General features: G+C 39.6%; 4 protein-coding genes across 8 annotated transcripts; 3 read left to right on the top strand and 1 right to left on the bottom strand.

Annotated features, from left to right (window-relative positions):
- Positions 1–108: 108 nt before the first annotated feature.
- eIF5 (eukaryotic translation initiation factor 5) lies at positions 109–2,138 on the top strand. The gene is made up of 3 exons (XM_031984013.2): positions 109–1,164; positions 1,255–1,440; positions 1,527–2,138. Exons 1-3 carry the CDS (start codon positions 109–111, stop codon positions 1,647–1,649), a joined length of 1,365 nt encoding a protein of 454 aa, XP_031839873.1. The 3' UTR covers positions 1,650–2,138.
- Positions 2,139–2,734: 596 nt separating this feature from the next.
- Positions 2,735–4,128, top strand: elm (calcineurin like EF-hand protein 1 elm). Of its 2 annotated transcripts, none has more exons than XM_031987236.2 (4): positions 2,735–2,972; positions 3,246–3,509; positions 3,581–3,674; positions 3,746–4,128. In XM_031987236.2, the coding sequence occupies exons 1-4, from the start codon at positions 2,906–2,908 to the stop codon at positions 3,888–3,890; spliced, it is 570 nt and encodes a 189-aa protein (XP_031843096.1). In that variant the 5' UTR covers positions 2,735–2,905; the 3' UTR covers positions 3,891–4,128. The 2 variants fall into 2 exon arrangements, with proteins under 2 accessions (XP_031843096.1, XP_031843105.2); XM_031987245.2 differs by lacking the exon at positions 2,735–2,972 and adding an exon at positions 2,977–3,096.
- On the bottom strand, positions 4,069–8,643 carry Sec23 (transport protein Sec23). 2 transcript variants are annotated; one of them, XM_031987194.2, is made up of 12 exons: positions 8,435–8,643; positions 8,030–8,312; positions 7,861–7,947; positions 7,385–7,631; positions 7,069–7,318; positions 6,346–6,996; positions 6,136–6,289; positions 5,909–6,060; positions 5,663–5,837; positions 5,364–5,585; positions 5,158–5,178; positions 4,069–4,684 (listed from the first exon to the last, which is right to left on the bottom strand). In XM_031987194.2, exons 2-12 carry the CDS (start codon positions 8,306–8,308, stop codon positions 4,595–4,597), a joined length of 2,328 nt encoding a protein of 775 aa, XP_031843054.1. In that variant the 5' UTR covers positions 8,309–8,312; positions 8,435–8,643; the 3' UTR covers positions 4,069–4,594. The 2 variants fall into 2 exon arrangements, with proteins under 2 accessions (XP_031843054.1, XP_031843063.1); XM_031987203.2 differs by lacking the exon at positions 5,158–5,178.
- A 32-nt stretch (positions 8,644–8,675) lies between these two features.
- LOC116431573 (uncharacterized) lies at positions 8,676–19,357 on the top strand. 3 transcript variants are annotated; one of them, XR_004235972.2, is made up of 8 exons: positions 8,676–8,889; positions 9,063–9,403; positions 9,636–10,326; positions 10,412–10,550; positions 10,630–10,748; positions 13,634–13,728; positions 15,213–16,344; positions 19,188–19,298. XR_004235972.2 is itself a non-coding variant. In XM_031987224.2 (8 exons), exons 2-8 carry the CDS (start codon positions 9,393–9,395, stop codon positions 19,215–19,217), a joined length of 1,926 nt encoding a protein of 641 aa, XP_031843084.2. In that variant the 5' UTR covers positions 8,677–8,889; positions 9,063–9,392; the 3' UTR covers positions 19,218–19,357. The 3 variants fall into 3 exon arrangements, 2 of the variants coding, with proteins under 2 accessions (XP_031843072.2, XP_031843084.2); XM_031987224.2 differs by having other exon boundaries at positions 8,677–8,889; positions 15,213–16,053; positions 19,188–19,357; XM_031987212.2 differs by lacking the exon at positions 19,188–19,298 and having other exon boundaries at positions 15,213–19,016.
- Positions 19,358–20,053: the final 696 nt, after the last annotated feature.

Below are 20,053 nucleotides of genomic sequence, written 5' to 3'. Positions count from 1 at the left end.
GGTTCGTCGATACTCATTCACAACGACGTCTCGTCCAAGGTTGCGGACTTGCTCGAAGGGAGGCATTAAATTAACAGGAAGGTACAGACGGGAAGAGAAGCAGTCACCATGGGGAGCGTGAACGTGAATCGCAACGTCAGCGATGCGTTTTATCGCTACAAGATGCCGCGGATCCAGGCGAAGGTCGAGGGCAAGGGTAACGGCATCAAGACCGTCATTGTGAACATGGTCGACGTGGCGAAAGCCATTGGCAGACCTGCCACCTATCCTACAAAGTACTTCGGCTGTGAGCTTGGAGCACAGACCCAGTTTGATTTCAAAAATGAACGATTCATTGTAAACGGTTCACACGACGCCATTAAATTACAAGATCTGCTGGACGGTTTCATTCGGAAATATGTACTCTGCCCGGCCTGCGATAATCCTGAGACCGAGCTAGTCGTAAGCGCGAAGAAATCGACTATCTCGCAGGGATGCAAAGCGTGTGGCTATCACGGATTATTGGAAAGCAACCATAAACTGAATACTTATATATTGAAAAATCCACCGAGTCTGAATCCAGCAGTCCAGGGCAGCTCATTGACGGAGGGGAAACGAGGTAAACGTTCGAAACGAGCGAACGGTGACACCACTACTACCACCACTACTGCCACCGCAAACGGTGACCGATCTGGTTCTCCGGAAAACGAGACTAGCGCCAAAGACATCGTGGTTGAGGTTCCCGAGAAAATTCCCGACGAGGAAGGAGACGATGTTAATTGGGCGGTTGACGTCTCGGAAGAGGCGGTCAGAGCTCGTCTGCAGGACCTGACAGATGGAGCGAAGGGAATGACCATCAGCGATGACCTCGATAAGACTGAAAAAGAGAGGATGGACATGTTTTATAAGCTAGTTAAATGTCGTCGGGATGCTGGCCAACTGGACAACCATAAGGAGCTCGTCGCTGAGGCTGAACGGTTAGAGATCAAGATGAAAGCGCCGTTGATCTTGGCTGAGTTACTCTTCGATCAAAACATTGCTGCTCAAGCCAAAAAGTACCGAGTACTGCTGCTTCGTTTTACCCATGATGATACTAAGGCACAGAAGTATTTAATTAGAGGAATCGAGCAAGTGATAGCTTTGCACAAGGATACCTTGATGTCTAAAGTACCCGGCATATTGAAGGTAAAAAAATGGATTAACAAACGTGTGTGTAGTTAATAGATTAGGGATTATTTGAAGTTGATAGCTTCATGGATTGCTTTTCGTTTGTAGCTATTTTATGATGCGGATATTCTGGAGGAAAAAGCTTTATTCGAGTGGTCGAGTAAAGTCACTAAAAAATATGTATCAAAAGATTTGTCTCAAGAAATTCACGATAAAGCCGCGCCGTTCATGACTTGGTTAAAAGAAGCAGAAGAAGAGGATTCAGAGTCGGAGGAAGAAGACGATGACTTAGAAGTCAGTATAAATTTAACAAAACTTTTCGTTAAATGCAGTTTAATTGAATGATGATAGATTATAATAATTTCTTTTCTTGTTTGCAGATTGAATACGATGACAGAGCTAAACAGTCGTTAAAACCACAACAATCACCGACTGTGCAGAAGCCTGCTGCAGTTAATGCAGACTCGAATGACGAAGATGATTTTGATATTGATGCCATTTAAAGATGAAAAGATGCTCAGTAGTCGGACAATATTATAGAAAGAAAAAGATGGAAAAATGCGTCCGATAAACAATGATTAAGAATCGTTTCTCAGATGATACAAAGAGTCGCAATGCAATCTCTTATTATACATAGTATTTTGTTATTTTAGGCCAAGAAGTGATTGTAATGCCATTACGATTTATGAAAAATTTTAACTGTTTCCCGAGTTTAGCAATATTTATCTGTACGATAAAGATACTTTTAATTGTTTTTAAATAAGGTAATTACGAATTACCTGACATCATTATTCCTAATTATTATTCAAAGGTTTTAAAACAATCGATGCTTCTATACCTTGATAATGTGTCTCTTTTAGAAAAAGAAACAAAAACGATATTGATAGTTCTCCACTGTTACTGGGAAGTTGGCCTGCTAAAAGCGTTCTCTATTGTATCTATTTACTATTCAAATAATAATTATTCAAATAAATATGGTTTACTGCAATTTATCCTGGTTTTGTATTTAATTGGATTCCTGACTCGTCTCTTCATTGTTTCCTTCCTTTTTATTTTAATTATAGTATAATGTTACATTTTTATCAGATTTTAAGATAACTGTAAGTACATTCATAGTCATAGTTATGATTTTTTGTCATGACTTATACTTGTTTTTACGAAAGAAGAGCCCTTTTAGACGATTACACGTGGATATTTAATTTATACTCATTCTTGTTAGCTTCTAGTAAGATTTCCATGAAAAAGTAAAATAAGCACAAAATTTTGATGTTCGATCTATTATTACGTAAACCTTGTTTATGTAATATTTATCATTACTAATTAATATTCTTATTATTGCATTGCAGTGTCTTAAAAAAATTATTCAACTATTTATATTATTAGAAAAAAACTTTTAACCCGTGTGAATTGCTCATTACACGTCATAGTTCAAAGAACTTTTTTAGAAATGTACTTAATATCAGTTTCATTTATTATTTCCAATTTTATACAGTCTTTTTTAAAATAATAGTTCAACTAAAAAAAGAATGAATATTACTACAATTTTTATTACAGAAACTCTACTTTATGCATTATGTATCAGCCTTAAGGTATTATCTTGTAAATTACCTTGACTTTTGTGATTAACCTGTCATCTGTCAGCTTCTTGTTCTCGCACTGTACTTTGACCCATAGAAATAAATATGAATTAAAAAAGAGTGTAACGTGATAAAGATTGAAGAAATTAATATATTGTGAAATTCTTATTTTAAAGAAGAACATGGGTAACAGATCGAGTTTACTTTTACGGGAAGAGGAAATAGCACAAATCCAGGAGGCCACAGGATGTAAGTTTTATTACATATATTTATATATCTGAAATATTTAGAATTATTAGATTAAGATCTGTTTCATACAAAATAACGTAAAGTCCGTGTGCTATTACATTTATGATATTGAAAATGTGTTCTTGTAAGTTGAATTTAGGTTGTGTTTAACTAAACTGTAATGGAATAAGATCTAACTTAGGGAATCGAATTTATGCAATTTAGTAGTGCAGTTCTACTTAGTGCGCAATGCTTTTAACCTAGTACTAAAATTATTATTTATTATAATTCCAGTTACACCAAATCAAATTGAACGATTGTATAGTCGTTTCACAAGTCTTGACCGTGGAGATTGTGGCACATTAAGTCGGGAGGATTTCCTTAGAATTCCAGAATTGGCAATAAATCCATTAGGTGAAAGAATTGTGAATGCATTTTTTGAAGAAAGTGGAAATGACAGGGTTAATTTTCTACAGTTCATGCAAGTTCTAGCTCACTTTAGGCCCATTAAGAAAAATAGTCCTAATAGGTTGAATTCCAGGCAACAGAAGTTGAAGTGTAAGTTTAATATTAGTTTCAGTCATACAGAACAATAGTAATATACTGAAATAATCTTTGGCTTTTTCTAGTTGCTTTTAAAATGTATGACTTGGATAATGATGATTTAATATCAAAAGATGAACTTTTGGCTATTTTACATATGATGGTTGGAGCAAATATTAGGTAAGGATTAATTCTGATATATTAATACTAATTATTAATCATGAGTTATAATAATTATATCTTTATTGTAGTGAGGAACAGTTAACTAGTATCGCAGAGAGAACTATATTAGAAGCTGATGAGAATGGTGATGGAATGATATCATTTAAAGAGTTCTGTAAGGCACTAGAACGAACAGATGTGGAACAAAAGATGTCTATCAGATTTCTTAGCTAATTTACTTCACTGTTTCTTATAATAAAGCACAATTTGCTGATGAGTTGGAAAGATGTACTAAAACTTATCAATTAATAATAGTGAAAAGGAAATACTTTCTTTTGTTATGTATAGAACCTTATTTATTTTACATAGAAAGATAATTGAACAATCTGTAATAATCATTGATGCATTTAGATTTCATATCTCTATGAAAATGGGTATAATTTTTATTAATAAAAAAAGTTATATATTTGGGTATCGTTGTTATAATTTATAGTATATAAATTCGGTAATTATTACAAGTCTTGGTAACCTACAGTTTACAATGCCTAATACACAGTTTGTTTATATGCCTTGTTACATTGTTCGTGGTGTACCATTGGAAAATAAATTAGTCTACAGATTGAGACATTTTTAAAAACCGACGACACGGGATATTTAAAATATGTATTACATTAATACTATGTACTTTATTTGTACATGAGTCGTACCTCGACTTTTGGAAAAAAATAGTCGTTGAGGAATTACATCTTATTTTTTTATTAATCACGTACCTCCATTATAACCGCGTAATTGCTCTTCTGTATATATAAATTCGTACCGCACCTACAGTATCCTTATCGATAGATTGCAACTGAGTATCTCACCGTAAAGCACGAAAATGCTTTTAAATTTTGTTTAAACAAAACGGTGAGATAACACTTGTCTTTTGTATTTGCAATTTAAGCTGTTGATGAGACGGCCAGCTTCTTCAAATGTTCCATGAATACTTGCAAACTGACGTCGTCAGTTAAAACAGGCGCTCCGCTTTCCTAAATTAATACAAGCATTTATTACAATTTGCAGTTCGGAAATATGAAACCAGTGAAAGCTGGAAATTCTTAAACCCAAACCAGTGCGAAGATAAGAAATAATCATAGGTTACAGTTATATAGAATTTCAAAAGAAAAATGTTTGACCCAACCACCAGTGAATTGTGATAATGCTATTGTATATACAAAGATGTTATATATTTTATGACTGTTTAATAATGACAAGTGGTGTTTACAGATAGATCGAGTTGCGCCTGTAGTAATATAGCTGTAGAATACTGAAGTAACAACTGATATCTGTTAAAAACTGTTAGATGTTAAAAAAATATTGTAATGAATAAATATTTTATTGTGATGCTGTAATAAAACGTAGATAGTTTAAATAGTTGCCCCGTGTTCTCCCATTACCAAAGCAATTAAAAGCAAATGTGACAAAATTAAAAAAAAAATAATCAAATGAATGAAAAACACACCCCATTGGGTATCGGCATCCCCTGGTAACAGGAACACGGTCACATAAAAAAATATTAGTTACTGCGACTGATAATTTTGTGGTATATAATTATACCACGAAAGACGAGTTTTTGGTATATAATTGATTCGAAATATTAAATAAAAAGGATATGATACACATGTCATATATGATAAATATTTTGTAACAGACGAGAAGTTTACTTACGGCTCCATAGGCATACATATTATTGTGGGTTTGACTGGGATTCACTTTGCTTAGTAAGAACCTCGCTTGTGAACCACCTTGTTCAGTATCGATATATCTAGGTGCAGGGAATCTTCCAGCTAATATTTCTGCTGCATCATCAACAGGTGCTGCTAAGAGTTGCCGGAAGTTTTCATATTCTGGTAGATCTTGATATTTTAGTTGACGCCACTGCGCGATCGTCTGTAATCAACAGATACGAAGATGTTGTAATGAAGTTCTTCATTACTTGTCATTTCATAATCAATAATAAAAATTACTTCGCCGTGGAATATAAGTATTTGGAAGAAAGTGTCCATTAATAAGATCCTATCAGGTTGAATCGATGAAGTGTCTAACAAAACTGGTTCTGGAGGGCCACTGAATCCGTAACTGTACAAGATTGGTTGTACCATTATCAAAGAATTTGTTAAGTCTTCTCTCATAAGCATGTGTCTGTAATATTCAAAATTTAATTGATCTGCTGTCCCAATGTGTTAAATATTAATATCTAATTTTCCGTTTACCTGTAGAAGCTGGTTTCATCGGGGGAATTATTAAATACTTGAATGAACTGTGACCTACGAAGATGATACATAAACTGAGGATACAACGAAAAGTTTTCTGCAAGCCTAAAGCTATTTGGATCATCTTTAGCGTATTCGCCAAATTTCTGACACTGTAAGCAAACATTTTAAAATTACAAGTCATGTTACTATTACTTTTGTAAAAAGTTGAACATCGTAATACTAACTAGTCTAATGAGCATACGATCAACCCATCTCAAAACATCTTGTCCGTCATCGCTTTCTGCCCTAAAAACTGCTAGACGCGACATGAGGACAGCAGCTGCTTCTTGATCAAATCCGGCACTTATGTGATGCAAAGATGTCGATGCATCTGCCCAACTATAATCAAGTCCACGTTAAAATCAAACCTACTATTTTCTAATTATTTTACTTACTTTCTAGCAATTGTGGTGACTCTAATTCTTCGTTGACCACTGCTGTGTTGATATTGGGTAATAAATTGTATGCAGCCTCTTCCACCTTGTGGAATCGGCCCGGTATGTTGATTTACAACTTCAAAAAATAACGATGTAGTTGTGGACGGTGTAAGGGAACAGAATTTCCATTGACATGTGCCACCTAATCCTACTTCTTGCTCTCCTACACTCGCTCCTTTTACTCCCAGAGAAACGCAAGGGCCGATTGCTCCAGAAACTTTAATTTCCCGAGAAGTTTTAACTTCTAATGTCGCATTAAATGCCATCTTTAAGTCTCCTTTACTATCTTTAGCGAATACACGCTGGAACGTTTGTTTGAACAAGGAAGAATTGAACGAATCTCCCATGACCATGTGTCCACCGGTTGAATTGCAACATTGTCTCATTTCTAGCAACCCAGTTTGATCAAGAGCACAGGAGTAGATGTCTATGATATGTCCATTGGTTGCAGCCCGTGACGCAAGGCCATCATAATGCTTTGTTGCCTTCTTCATATGCTTAGCATTATCCTTTTGAATGTCGTGATGTGATCTAATTGGCTGCCTCAAGTCATCTGTTACAACCTGACCAGGTCCTTGAGAACAAGGACCACCAACAAATAACATTATCCTACCAGAAAGATGTATGTATTATTTAATGTTAAAAGTGCTTGGAGGCAACAATTAAATATATAGTATATACCTAGCTCCGGTATTGGCATAACTAGCTTCTAAAAGACCAGTAGCAACAGCCAGTGCAACACCGGTAGATCTTAACGGACGTTTTCCTGGACCTACAGGCCAAGGATCACGTTGTAATTCTCCTAAAAGGTCTGTTAAACTCATGTCACATTTATGTACAGGCTGCAAAAAACGATTTGCCGGTGGAAGAGGCTGTCCGCCTGGTCCCCTCTGTTGATTCAGATTTTGGCCTGGTACTGGTCGGCCTATGCCTATAACAGATAAAAATGAATACATACATTATCATCTGAACTTAACAAATAATATTTAGAACTTACCTAACATATCCTGAACCTGTTTTGGCTGTAGGTCTTTAGTGCCGCGGAAAACATAACTTTTACTGCATCCTTCACAACCAAGTTCATGAACTTGAACCATTCTGCCAAAAGTGATAAGACCAATCAACGCATTGGGTGGAAGCAAAGAGAGGGACATTTGAAGAGAATCTTTAAGAGAACCCAATTCCTCCTCATCCATGCATGTATCCACAACCAATAAGAAAATAGGTGGCAAACATTGTGCTCTCTAAATGGAAATAAGAAACAAATGTATTAATATATAAATTGATATTAACAGCTTTGTTATTTTCAATCAGCACTGTCCAGTATATGCTCTTGAAGTTGTGATATTCTTATATTATTTTCATAAACATAATACTACATGTGTACACCTTACAACAGAATGCAATGTACAGCAACAATATATAAAGCTTCCCCTATGGACAGTACTACTTTAAACCTTAAATTTTTCGTACCATTATAGTATATTCAATTGTAGAAAATATCGGAATGAGTTCGGCAGGTTGGTGCTGCTCTGAAATAGCAGCATATTGTGGAGGAAACTATAAACATCAAATCATGTAACACATATATTAATACATGCTGTTTAATTTTGTGAATCTAAAAACTTGAGTGCATACTCACAGGATTCCTTTGAAAACACAGATTGCACACCCATAACTTAGCACGATAATCCACCTGGCACAATGGATTCAAGATTGCTCTGCAAGTAGACCTTGTACACATAACTGGATCATATTGTATAGGAGGAAGATCTGGTCTTTCTTTGATGGGCTGATATAATGTACCCAGTGGCACAAGTAATCTAGTGGCATCAATGCGGGATGAAGGCCAAATGTTCCAGGTAAAACGTACTCCATCACGGTCTTCATTTTGCTGAATGAAATCCTCATAGGTGGTCATCTTGCTGCAATCGCCAAAAACCATATGACAATAAATCTACAGGATATTTAGTATACATTAAGTATATTGTTTTTAAATATGTGACAAGTGTTAAGCTGTAGATAGGGGATTTAGGTTAGCACGTACCTGAGCGTATCGATGATACTCCTAAGTTCTCAATTACGTTATTGAAATAATTCAAAGCAACGCCTGTTATCAAGTTTTCATAATTGTAACATGGTTTTATAAATGAAACAAAACGACACTGTTTCACGTTAACAGCACAACTCGTGCCGTCATTGAGGCCACGTCACTTGAAGCTTTGGAAGAAATAGCGCTGGCGCATGCGTGGAGTGGCTTTTAATGATACAAAAATTGGAATTTGAATGGAAATTTGCACGGTGAAAAAAAGTGAAATTTTTGTTACTTTCGTGCATTATTATAAAATGGAACGTTAAGGCAGTCCAGTGTTTTTCTTTTTTCCCTTGATATTAAACTGGTCGGGTTGACGGTATTAACAATATTCTCTGGGTAAAATATTAAAATAAAGAATAAGCAGCACATTGAAGCCTTTATAGAAAAGTTCTCATAGTGGATACGATGTAATTATATTTGTTATTATTTTGTAAACGAGTATTAAGATTAGATTTAACAAAAAATCAAATTTGTACCTTCGCGAAGTGATAAGATTTTCTTCATCAATGAACAATTTTTAATGGTTACGGTTTCAAAATACTTGAATATCAGAAAAAAACATGATACTTTCAACTTTTAGAGCGGTCAGTGAAAGAAGAAATTGCCAAGTGTCATCAACAAATAAATCATGTTTAGCGTTTAGGAAATGGTAGGGATTCATTCAACCAATCAGCCGCAAAGTGATAACGACCGACTGTGAATAGACTTGGTTGAGTGTTTACCGTACGTATTTACTATTACTGCAACTCGTGCTGCAGTATAAGTTACCAGTGTGAGCTTGTACGAATTACAAGACAAGTATTCTGCCGTGGACGCGACAGTTTGAAACATAATAAAGTATCCATGTCACGAATGCTGCGAAGGTTTGTTCGCGACTAACCTCTGACACGGAGTAGACAGTTTTTTAAAAATGGATAAAAGGTAAGACACTATTTTTCATGTACATTAAGTAACAAAAGCAATCACGAATTAAGAATGTAAAAACGAGTTGAGTTTTTAATAGCAACAATTATATCTCGAACAAGATCTCCTGTAAATAAAAAATTTATGTACTCCAATTTTTTGGAGTCAGTATATAATTTAAGTATAATAATGATATAGATTTTTCAATCTGTGGGTATTTCTATATTTAAATGATTTGTTTTTTTGTTAGGTTGGACTCATCAAGGTCAAATTATCAAGAGGATGCTTCTGGCCACTCTAAGAAAACCAAGAAACGGTCTAGCAAAAAGAACAGTATGTTTTGTCCTTGGATAAACAATGTTCAGACTAATCAAAATAGTGATACATTACCTGGTATGGAATATCAGCAAGTGATGTGGCAATCAAACATACAGCAGAATTTTCAGAGTAACGGACAACGTCTATTTACAACAGCTTCTGATCCAAGCATGTGTGGCTATGCTCAAATGCCAATGACATATACTATGGAACCCGTTTCCTTGCCAACTATGTATAGATTGTATCAACCGGTACCATTTTCTGGTATTAGAACTGTTCATAATAGACCCAGACGTCATTACAATCAGAATCAGCCATTGAATTTGGGTGTGAATACTGTGGGAAATGGATATACAAGTTTACAGGAGAATGGAATGGAATCTCCTATGCCAGTTAACTATCAGAATGGAGATTACACTAGTTTACCACCCACTGCTAATAAAAATAATGGGATGAACGGAGATGAATTGAATTCAGAGCATCGTAGGTATTCTGATCCTGGTCTTGGGTCTGCTGAAGCACCTGTTCATACTCAAAGCGAAGATTCTGATAGTGTTGATAGTGGAAGTTCTATTACAACTATTGGTCGCAGCAATAAACTTGTTCTATCTTTGATCGAGCAGGTCTGTACTAATTTTAATTAATCACATCCAATTGTATATAAAACATTCCATAAGATTCTTATGTATGGCATGGTATTGGTTCCAGATGACAGAATTAAAGAAGAGCAATAGTCAATTATTCAAAGAATTAAATGAAACAAAGTCTGAGTTAGGCACTATGAAGACAAAGTTCGCGCAATGTAAATATAATACCTCTTCAGATTATCAGCCAGGAATGTTAGCAGGTAAATATTTATAAAGCCTAGTCTATTAATTTCTAATTCACCTCGCCGCAAACGATTACAAATTTGTTAATTGTTTCAGATCTTATCAGAGAAATTAGACAAGCTAATAAAACCTGTGAAGAAGGATTAGTTATTAAAGTGAAGTCCATCGTGGAGGAAAAGCTGAACCAAAGGTCGTTGGAAGTAACTAACTTAAGCGTATGTATCATTTTTAATTTTACGCTTCAATATAATCTCTAGTAACAGAACACTAAAATATTTATTGTACAATTGATCCACCTTTAAGATAATTGCAAAGCATTGAAAATATATCTTAAATATACCTGCGAATTTTTTACAAATCTTTTCACGTGTACAAAAACAATGATTCTCCTAAGTTCGACACTCAAAAATGTCAGATTCCATTGCGTTTTCGTTATCATAGCAATGATTCACTGCACTGGTAACAAATTTTAGGAATTCTTCAAACCCTCGTTTGTCTCAAGAACCCAATTTAAGGCCAATGACTCACACCATTTGCCCATAATACTGACTCATTCTTCGCTGCATTTTTGTTCCATTCTCACACGATTTAAGTCACCTAAAGGAATTATTATATAATCGTACAAAACGATTTTATATTTGTAGAAATTTCTTTCATTACGGGGATATAAGTAGGAGGAAGTTTCAAAGAAGAATAGAACTCGGACTGGAAAGGTAGATAACGTGGGAACGGAAAACAAAGCTAGGAAACCTTTCTCTCCGGACTTTGCAGTTAGGGTACAGTGAGATGTGCCGCCTTGGCCAACGCTTTCGGCATTTCCACGACGCGCTCATGGACATATTGTTTGCGTAGCATTCGTACGCTCTGTTTGATTAGGACCGCCAGGTGATCTTCGGCCTCTTCTCCCCTCCCCTCTTCTTTTTTACAATTTCTCTCCCTCGATTATCGTCTGCACGCGAATTTCCATCGATCTCTGCCACTTCCCGCAGTCCGTTGAATGTTGATTCTCTAGCGCATTGTTTGTGCGAGTTCTTATGCAATATTCGACTCAAGGGACCAGCGGTGCATTAATGAGTAACGTGCAAGAATGCCGTACAGGAGAAGTAAATTAATATTCCGCGTACGCTTGAGAGGAGATACATGATCTTTCTACTTGTTTCTCGAGAATAACTTCTTCTCCCATGCAATCAAGAATATGTTCTCCCTCACGGTTGTATACTAATTACCATCGTCCACTGGACTCGATTTAATTACCATGATCTAGAAGCATGTACCGTTTCTTCTCGTTTATTCAAAGATAGCCCAGAATAATCTTGAATAACATTTTTACGTTACCAAGGTGTTCTCTATCATCGTAGCCATCCACTAGACACCATCATCGATTCAAATAATTTCAATCTCTTCTTCAACAAATTTATATTTTAGATGCTACATCTTACTCCAGAAAGAACCAACGGAATAGGTATTTCGAGACTTTCCACGACGCGGAAAGCTGAGCACAGCCAATTTCACGAAGTCAGCGAATCGACCCCGAAGAATTGACTTCATCCCGTAATTGGGCGGGCAGACTCCTCCCATATTGGAGCCGGCCGTTGATAAAAACCGGTTGATACCGGAGAACCTAATGTAGACGTAATACGAAATATCCGTGACGCGGGTAAAAATGATTAGGTTTCACATGAGGGTGGTACCTTGCAAAGGGACGTGCGGTAAAGGGACGGGCAGGGGATAGAAGGGAGACGAAAGTATACCCCGGCAGTGGAGGGTGAAGCAGGGACGGAGAAGGGTGAAGGATGAGGCACTTAGCGGCTGTCACGGCCTCTCCCTTGGCCTCTTTCCTTTCCCTCTTTCCATGGTCTTCTCGGGTTTCAACCATCCATTAGCCTCATCAGCCGAAGCGATGGCCGTCCGCGCCATGGCTGCCTCCGTCGCGTTGCCAATCTCGTAATTGAACCTCCGGGACCTTCCACTTTCGTGCATGTAAATTTCCCTCCTCGCCGGCGACGCGCCCGATGGAGGCCACTCGATGCGTCCCGTCGCGTCGCGACGCGAATTTCGTGTTCTTCGCGCCCGCGACCACGACCCGTTGAATATTTCTCTCTTCCTGGCGGCATTGCGTTTCACGTCGGTTCTATTTTTTAATGGTTGGGCTACTATATTCGCGATTTGAATTTGAACCGAAGATTTTCAGATTTTTATCTGTGGAACTGCCAACTGGGTCAGAACGGCTCATTGGTGATTTCCTTTTTTGCAATTATTGCGGAGACATAGACGGAGAAGTTACTAGATCAATTGATTTTGCGATACATAAATATATTGAATTTTTAAAAAATGCATTCTTCTAGTTTCTGTAAAACGATAAAGGATAGTTAGTTTGATTGCTCGGTAATAGTGTTAATGGTTAGGTTTTCTTTCATGTTTTCGCGGAAAGTGGGAGGTGAAAGTTTGGAATTTATTTCTCAACTTGTTTTGGCTAATCAACCTTTGTTTCGAATTCATTGTTTTGTTATACCGTGGAATATGTTTATGATATTTTGAATGTTATTTAGACTTTGGTGTGTGAAGAATATTGGAGGATCTTTTAGAAGGGATGGCTTGTTGAAGAGTGTTCACGGTATTCGAGTCTTCGCTCAGTAGTTTACAGTTAATAATTTACTTCGCGAATTAGTAGATAAGTGGAAAGTTAGCGAAGACGCGCGAGAATACCACGGTGTAGTCGTAAACCGTTATCTGTTAAAAATTGCAGGTTACTATGTAAATTGTTTGATTTCTTTCGAAACGAGGCGTCTTATCTGCGGCATGTATTATTGTCTCCCTTATCTTTTATCTTTATCCTCGTTTCCCCACGATGGGTGTGAACTCGGTTCGCCGAGCAAAATCTTCTTCAACACCTCTGGTTAATTATTATTTCCTTTATTTTAATATGAAACGAATTTCAATGAGAACGTTATAAAACGAGCTATTCGCCAAACAATATAGTAATATTTCAACCCCTTGTTTCAAGATACCTCGAAACAAAGTTTGTCGCGTCGATTCAATCGAAACGTTTGATTTCTTTATTTGACTCGAGTAATATTTAGAATCGATTTCTTCGTTCCAGAATCAAATTCTGAAACTGATCGATGAGAAGGAGGAGAGCGAGAGGCGAATCGCGAAATTGGAGGAAGAGGTGGCCACCTTGAAGTTGAACGCAAAGTGAGTACTCATTTACGGATTGGTTGGGTTGTAGAAAGTTTGTACAATTGAACTTAGGCTTTGTTTTGTTGAAAAACTGAGCAAACGTTGCTGGTTGTGATTTCGTGACGCACAGATTTGGCACCGGGCACACAGTAAAGGTCGCAAAAACTTGTTAAATATTGTCGGTTCGGTGGGAAAACGGTGAATCTCCTTTGTCCAATGAATTATTTTACCGCTGCCTAAATGTGTACACTGTAACGTAAACGATTTTGTTCGAGGAATAATTATTTTTTGTAGAGTCAAAGCCTTAGGCACAAGAATCGTGCAGTTGTTTACGAAACATCGTCGCGGAATATTCTATTTTCCAAATGATTTCTCTTTAAACTGAAAAATTGTATAAATATGTTAATATCATTGATCGATAACGCGTTGTAGTCTTTTCTTCACGATTTCTCTACTCTTTTCCCACTGTTCTCCTTACTTTGATATCCCGCTATCTATAAATCTCACCACTTTTAGCAATACGAAATACTTTCATCGTTAAGAATGACAAAAGTCGTGTAACACGTTCGAAGAAAAGCTGCTAATCTCACTGTATTGTATATTCTTTACCTTTTAGCTGTAGTATTTACAAAATCAACCGGTTCACGATATATACACGATTTACACTGTCACAGTATTTTATCAAATGAAAGAAACCACTCTTTATTTGACGAAAACGCTTCGATGTCCCGTAGCGCAACGCCGTATCGCGAGCCTAACTACAGATTTCATTCGCTTCTATTTTTCCACCCTTAAAATTTCCGTTTCTAAAACCATCTAACACGGAACCACACCCCGTACACATTTTCCAAAATCATTCTCCAATTTCGCCAGTTAACACATAAAAATGCTTCAAGACCATTCCGCTGAAAAATATCTCCAAATTTAAAATTTCCTATAGAAGTCTCCTTCGCCTAAATAACACTCCCAAGTTCAAAAATCGACCTTATATTTCCTAAAAATATCATCAACAAAAATCATCTCCATTTCCGTCGACACACGGAAACGTTCGAAACCACTGAGTCTCAACTTCACCCCTTAAAAATTCAAAATAATATGAAAACTGATTTTCCTTCCTCACCAACTTCAAGCGAATGAACATACAATAATTTTTCCCTAATTCCTCCACCGGATACACGAAAATGAAAATCACTTGGTCCTAAGCCACTTCATCCCCGACCTCAGCCCCCCACACCCCAAAGATCAAACAATCCGAAAACATTCAAGAATCGACTGATTTCTACCGAAACTCCAGAAGACTTTTACTTCAAACTCCGAAATCGCTCCGCATGCCGGAAACCACACAGCTCCCTCTCACCAATCTCATAGTACAAACAGTTACGCGGCGAAGAAAGCTCTCCAAAAACGCCCCGAAATCAGCTCCAAAAAAGCCCTATCCCGCCTCCGTGTCTAGCTCGGTGTAGAATCTGTATAAACGTAGGACTTGTGTTGGCACTTAGCAACGAGGGCCGCGAGATCGCAGCCTTCGAGGAAGAGACGCTGGCGCTGCGACGTGAGCTGCAGGAGGCGCGGGCGTCGAAGACCCTGGCTGAGACCCACGCGGCAAAGTGCGTAAATGCAAGACCCGTCACGCCTGTATCGTTCGAAACGCCCTACGTAACCAGCACCCCCGTGCGTACCGCTCTCTCAGACACCTGTAGCCTGATCCCGTCGGTACCCTCGTTCTCAATCCCGAGTCTGATCCCGTTCAAACGCAACCGGACCGCCGCGGATCTGGCGCAGCACCACGTGGCCGACAAGTCGAGTCATTACCGTACCGCTGACGGCAGTCCGATGTCGGATACCTGGACCATGGAAGACAACCGGGCGCTAATCACGAACACGCAGCCAGCTTTAGCTATCGGGGACGCGGATGAGGACAGCACCTTAGAGGACACCTCCAGCCTGCCCTCCACGGACACACCTCTAGAAAAGAAGGAAGAGTTAGCGCAGAAGCTGGCAGCGGCTCCTAGTGAGGCTAGAAACAACGAAGACAAAGAGGTCACCGTTGAACGAGCGAAAGAGGACATGGCTAAAATTGCTAAAGACGAGGAAGATAAGGCGGCCTCTGTTCAGAGTGTCGCAGACGCTGACGATGGGATCGCGTCTAGCGTATCCGAGAGGAAAGAGGCTAAAGGTTCGAGGAACGAGGCGGGTAAGGACGAAGGGATCGTTCAGCGGAGCCAGAGGGGTAGCTCGAAGAAGTCGAGGAAGAAGAAGGGTATGAGTAAGAAGTCGTTCAGCGAGGCGGACAGGACGTCTAGCGAGGGTGTCTGCCACCCGGTGAAAGACCGCAGAACGGTGAGCGAGGACGACAACGATCACGCGAGCCGAGCCATCACCGAGATCCCGGAAGTGACCGTAGTCGGTGGTGGCTCCTTCGTGCCGAAAGATCTCTGCTCGACGGGAATCCTGACCTCCAGAGTCCTGACAGCACCTTCACGCGCTACCTACACCACTGCCTACATTTAGGCTACGTACGCGCGGGGCCCCGGACGCGAAACGCCGCGCGCCACTTCGTCGCCGTGCCGCAATACTCGGGGGGCTTCAAGGGCTTGCTAGAGGCTACTACATGTACATGTCGAATAGCACGTAGGTCTATCGTTCTGGTTCGATCCTCGTTGGAACACTTCCCCCTCCTATCACTCTCCACGCACGCTTGGCCCTCGGCTTGGTCCACTCCCGTGATACTTTCCGCGAACCGATCGAAATGAACTTCGACCGTTTTCTGACAAGCAAATTTTGCGGACCGAACTTTGGATATTTTTGTAGATTCTTAGTGGAAAGATAGGGGTGGACGTCTCGTGGATGTACCGCGGACGTTTGTACAGATTCGTTTGTAAATTTGGGAACCGATTTGTAGAGGGTTGTTATTTTTATATTCGATATCCGCGTTTAAGGCATTTCTATTCTACTCGAGTTCAGCCGGCAGAGAGGTAATATCCGCACTCTAATTGTAAATAATTGATAGAATAAATGTTTCAGAGGACAGTATTCTCTAGGTTTTATGTATTAGATTGTTGATAATGTGAATCTCAGTGTCGATCAAGCCCTGGACCATCCCCTAAATCATTCTCCTTTATCAATACGCTTCTATCACGCGTAAGGAACAGAAGAAGAGTCTCGATTTCCACAGAATCTCCGTCCAAGAATCTTTATGCAAAGCCGCACGCACTGTCTTTATTCTTTACGATCAGTTTCAAGACTCTTCTTCTAGTTGAACTTCTAGTTGTGCATTCTGATAGTCTCAGGCGGAACGCGAGAAGCTGTATATTCCAAAGAAACGAGTTTTTACCAAATAATGGCAATTTGCTGCCACTTTAATGCGTCGACTGCGATATTAGTGGAAAACCTTAAAAATTCAATATTATTAATAAAACTCACAGTTTCTGCTCCAGTGAATACTAACATCGTAGTCATCGCGTTAATGAATGTCTTGCTTCCAAATTCCAATCGACGAACATACGATGATCTTTTTAATCTCGCTGCTTCCCGGGTTCCGGCTCGGAAATTGTAATTATATATAATCGTAGCGGTGTGTTATGTTGTGCGCGAGAACATGCGTGTGTGTGAGTATATGTGTATGTGTGTGTGAATGTGTAAATTTGTGTAATGTAAATTAAGTCCCTGTCTATTGTTCAGCATGGCTTCGCAGCTTGTCTAGCATGCGTTCAGCTCACGTGTTTCCTTTTGTGTCAAAGCCACGCTCGTTTCTAGCACCAATGTTGCGTAACCGTGTGCCTCTGTTTCTCGTTTAATTTCGTAGCCGTGCTCGTGCCGGGGACGAGTCGTTGAACTTTTTCGACTCGGCTCGATCGTTCCAATCACATCCCGTCGACACGACGAACGTGCGGAGGCGATTCTTTCTTTTTGTAATATAGTCCAGGCCGTCTCTCTTTTTATTCTCGCGTGTACCACACTTTTGTGGCCCTGTTCTTTTTTCTTTTTTCTTCGGTCTTTAAAACATTCCTCCGACGATCGATGCAACGATCGAACGAGGGTCGCCCTTTCACCGCGAACATTATCTTTTCGTCCCCTCCCGTTAGGGTATATACGAATTGACAATCGAAACACGAAACGACTGACGATCATTTTTTGTCGAGAACGCACCAGTATTGCAAACAAGAAGAAAAACAAAACGATACGCTTTTTGTAGGTGTAAGAGAACGATTGGAGGCGCAGCGTTTCGTTTTTCGCCGACGATCTCCGGGACGCGCCATTTTGATAATTTCGTCGACGGTGGACCGATTCCCGCGTCTCGGTGCGTGGAAAATCATTTTTGAACGACCACCATCCAAGTTTTTCGTCTCACCGAGTTCACGTATTTTTCTTGTAGATCGTCGGGGATAGAAGCGTTCGATGCGAACCGTCGCCGATTGGTGTTGCACTTTCTCGTTGCGAATGCGATACAAATCGTCGTGTGTATGATCGGCACGTGAACGAGAGTTTTTATATGTCGCAGTTTAATAAACGGACCAGACTTGTTTGTATCAGTACCGTGTTCTGTGGCCGCTGCGACACGACCGAATCGCCACGGTACGGCTCGGATTACCGTCCACAGAGAAATCTTTGTTACATTTCTTCAGTTTCCAGAATTATAGAAATGACTACATCAGTTTCGTGGAACACACGCAAAGATGAAAGTATTCGATGTATCTTTTTAAGTCACCCTCAGTATTATCGCCGTATCCGAATTTCACGCGTCCAATTGCAACAATGGAAAATATTAAATTTCCATATTATCTCTGAAACGACGAATTCACTAAAGAATAGATTAAATATCTCACTCAATTCCTATCGATGTAATCGTGAAGATGCGAATTTGCGACTCTATATATCTATATATATACATATATATATATTAATGTCCAACGAACAAAAGATTCCCATTTAAACGTAACTTTCTTCTACAAAATAGTAAAGAAATGTTAAAAAGGAAAACAAGACTAATTACCGATCCGGACCGTACCGTTTTCTATATTCCTCACGCCATCGCGTGCGATCGCAGACCGAACGAGCATCCGAAGAAAGCTCGAATTTTAACGAAAGATCGTTGGAGGATACGTTCGATTCGATCCCGTCGCGTCGTTCTGGGCGAATATCTATGGAGCTATCCTTGGACGGATTCCGCACACACCCCAGTCCACTGAAGAACCCCTGTCCAACAAACCAACCCCCTTACACCGCACGAAATGGTCCCCGCCTGTATATTTGGGTCATGGAAAAACCGAAACCGCCGCTGGGACTAGGTGTTCTCTCTTGTTCTTCTAGCTGGGCAGCATGGCTTTCACGGCTGGCGGAAATCTGTTGCTTTTTTTTGCCGCTTCTAAACGAACCGCATTGCAGAGAAATTGTCTTGTCCGGGCCGGCTAGCGGGCGGATTCACAGCTGCGTGAACGCATAGGTAACGTGAATCGAACCGTGATATTTGTCAGACGGGAGACGCTGCTGGACATTCTCCGTAATAAGGTGATCGGTGGTGCCACGGACGGGGGAACGATCGATCGAGCGGTTCCCTCGGAGGACGAGGAGGAGGATGAATTCGACGGGACGGAGAGGCAGCGGGAGGACGAAGAGGACGACGGGGACGTCGACGGTGGCAAGGGAACCCCGTTCAGGGAGAAGATCGATCGATCCGCTGTGGAGAACTGTAGCAAGCTCTCTGGACCAGTCACTGATCTTTAGGAGGTTTGGCGTCTCTATTGTTTCAGGATCTCTGAAAAGAGATTCGAATTGATTCATTCATCTAGGGGGTTCCTTGATTCAGAGTTTGTGCAGGGAGAAGGTTGATCGATCTACTGTGGTGAACTGCAGCTAGCTGTCTGGGCCAGTCGTTGATCTTTAGGAGGTTTGATATCTGTACTATTTCAGAATTTAGGAAAAGAGATTCAAACTGATTCATGATTCATTGCGTTCTCCAGGTTCATTCAGTTCCATTTTGGGACACTATCTTTAGAGGGTTTCTCAATTCAGGGTTTGTACAGAGAGGAGGTTGATCGATTTACTGTGGAGAACTGGAGCTAGCTCTCTGGACCAGTCACTGATCTTTAGGAGGTTTGATGTCTGTACTGTTTCAGGATTTAGGAAAAAACATTCGAACTGATTCATGATTCATTGCGTCCTCCAGGTTCATTCACTTCCATTATGGGATATTTCATCTTTAGGGGTTCTTTGAGAGGATCTAGGGAGGTTCGGAATCTATATAGAGAAGATCGATCTATTTAGTGTGGAGAACTATAGCAAACTTTCTGAATCAGTAACTGATCTTTAGGAGGTTTAGCGTCTGTACTGTTTCAAGATC

This window comes from Nomia melanderi, chromosome 3, assembly GCF_051020985.1.
Source record: "Nomia melanderi isolate GNS246 chromosome 3, iyNomMela1, whole genome shotgun sequence".
In the NCBI taxonomy this organism is placed as follows: Eukaryota; Metazoa; Arthropoda; class Insecta; order Hymenoptera; family Halictidae; genus Nomia; species Nomia melanderi.
This window is presented reverse-complemented; position numbering and strand designations above follow the sequence as displayed.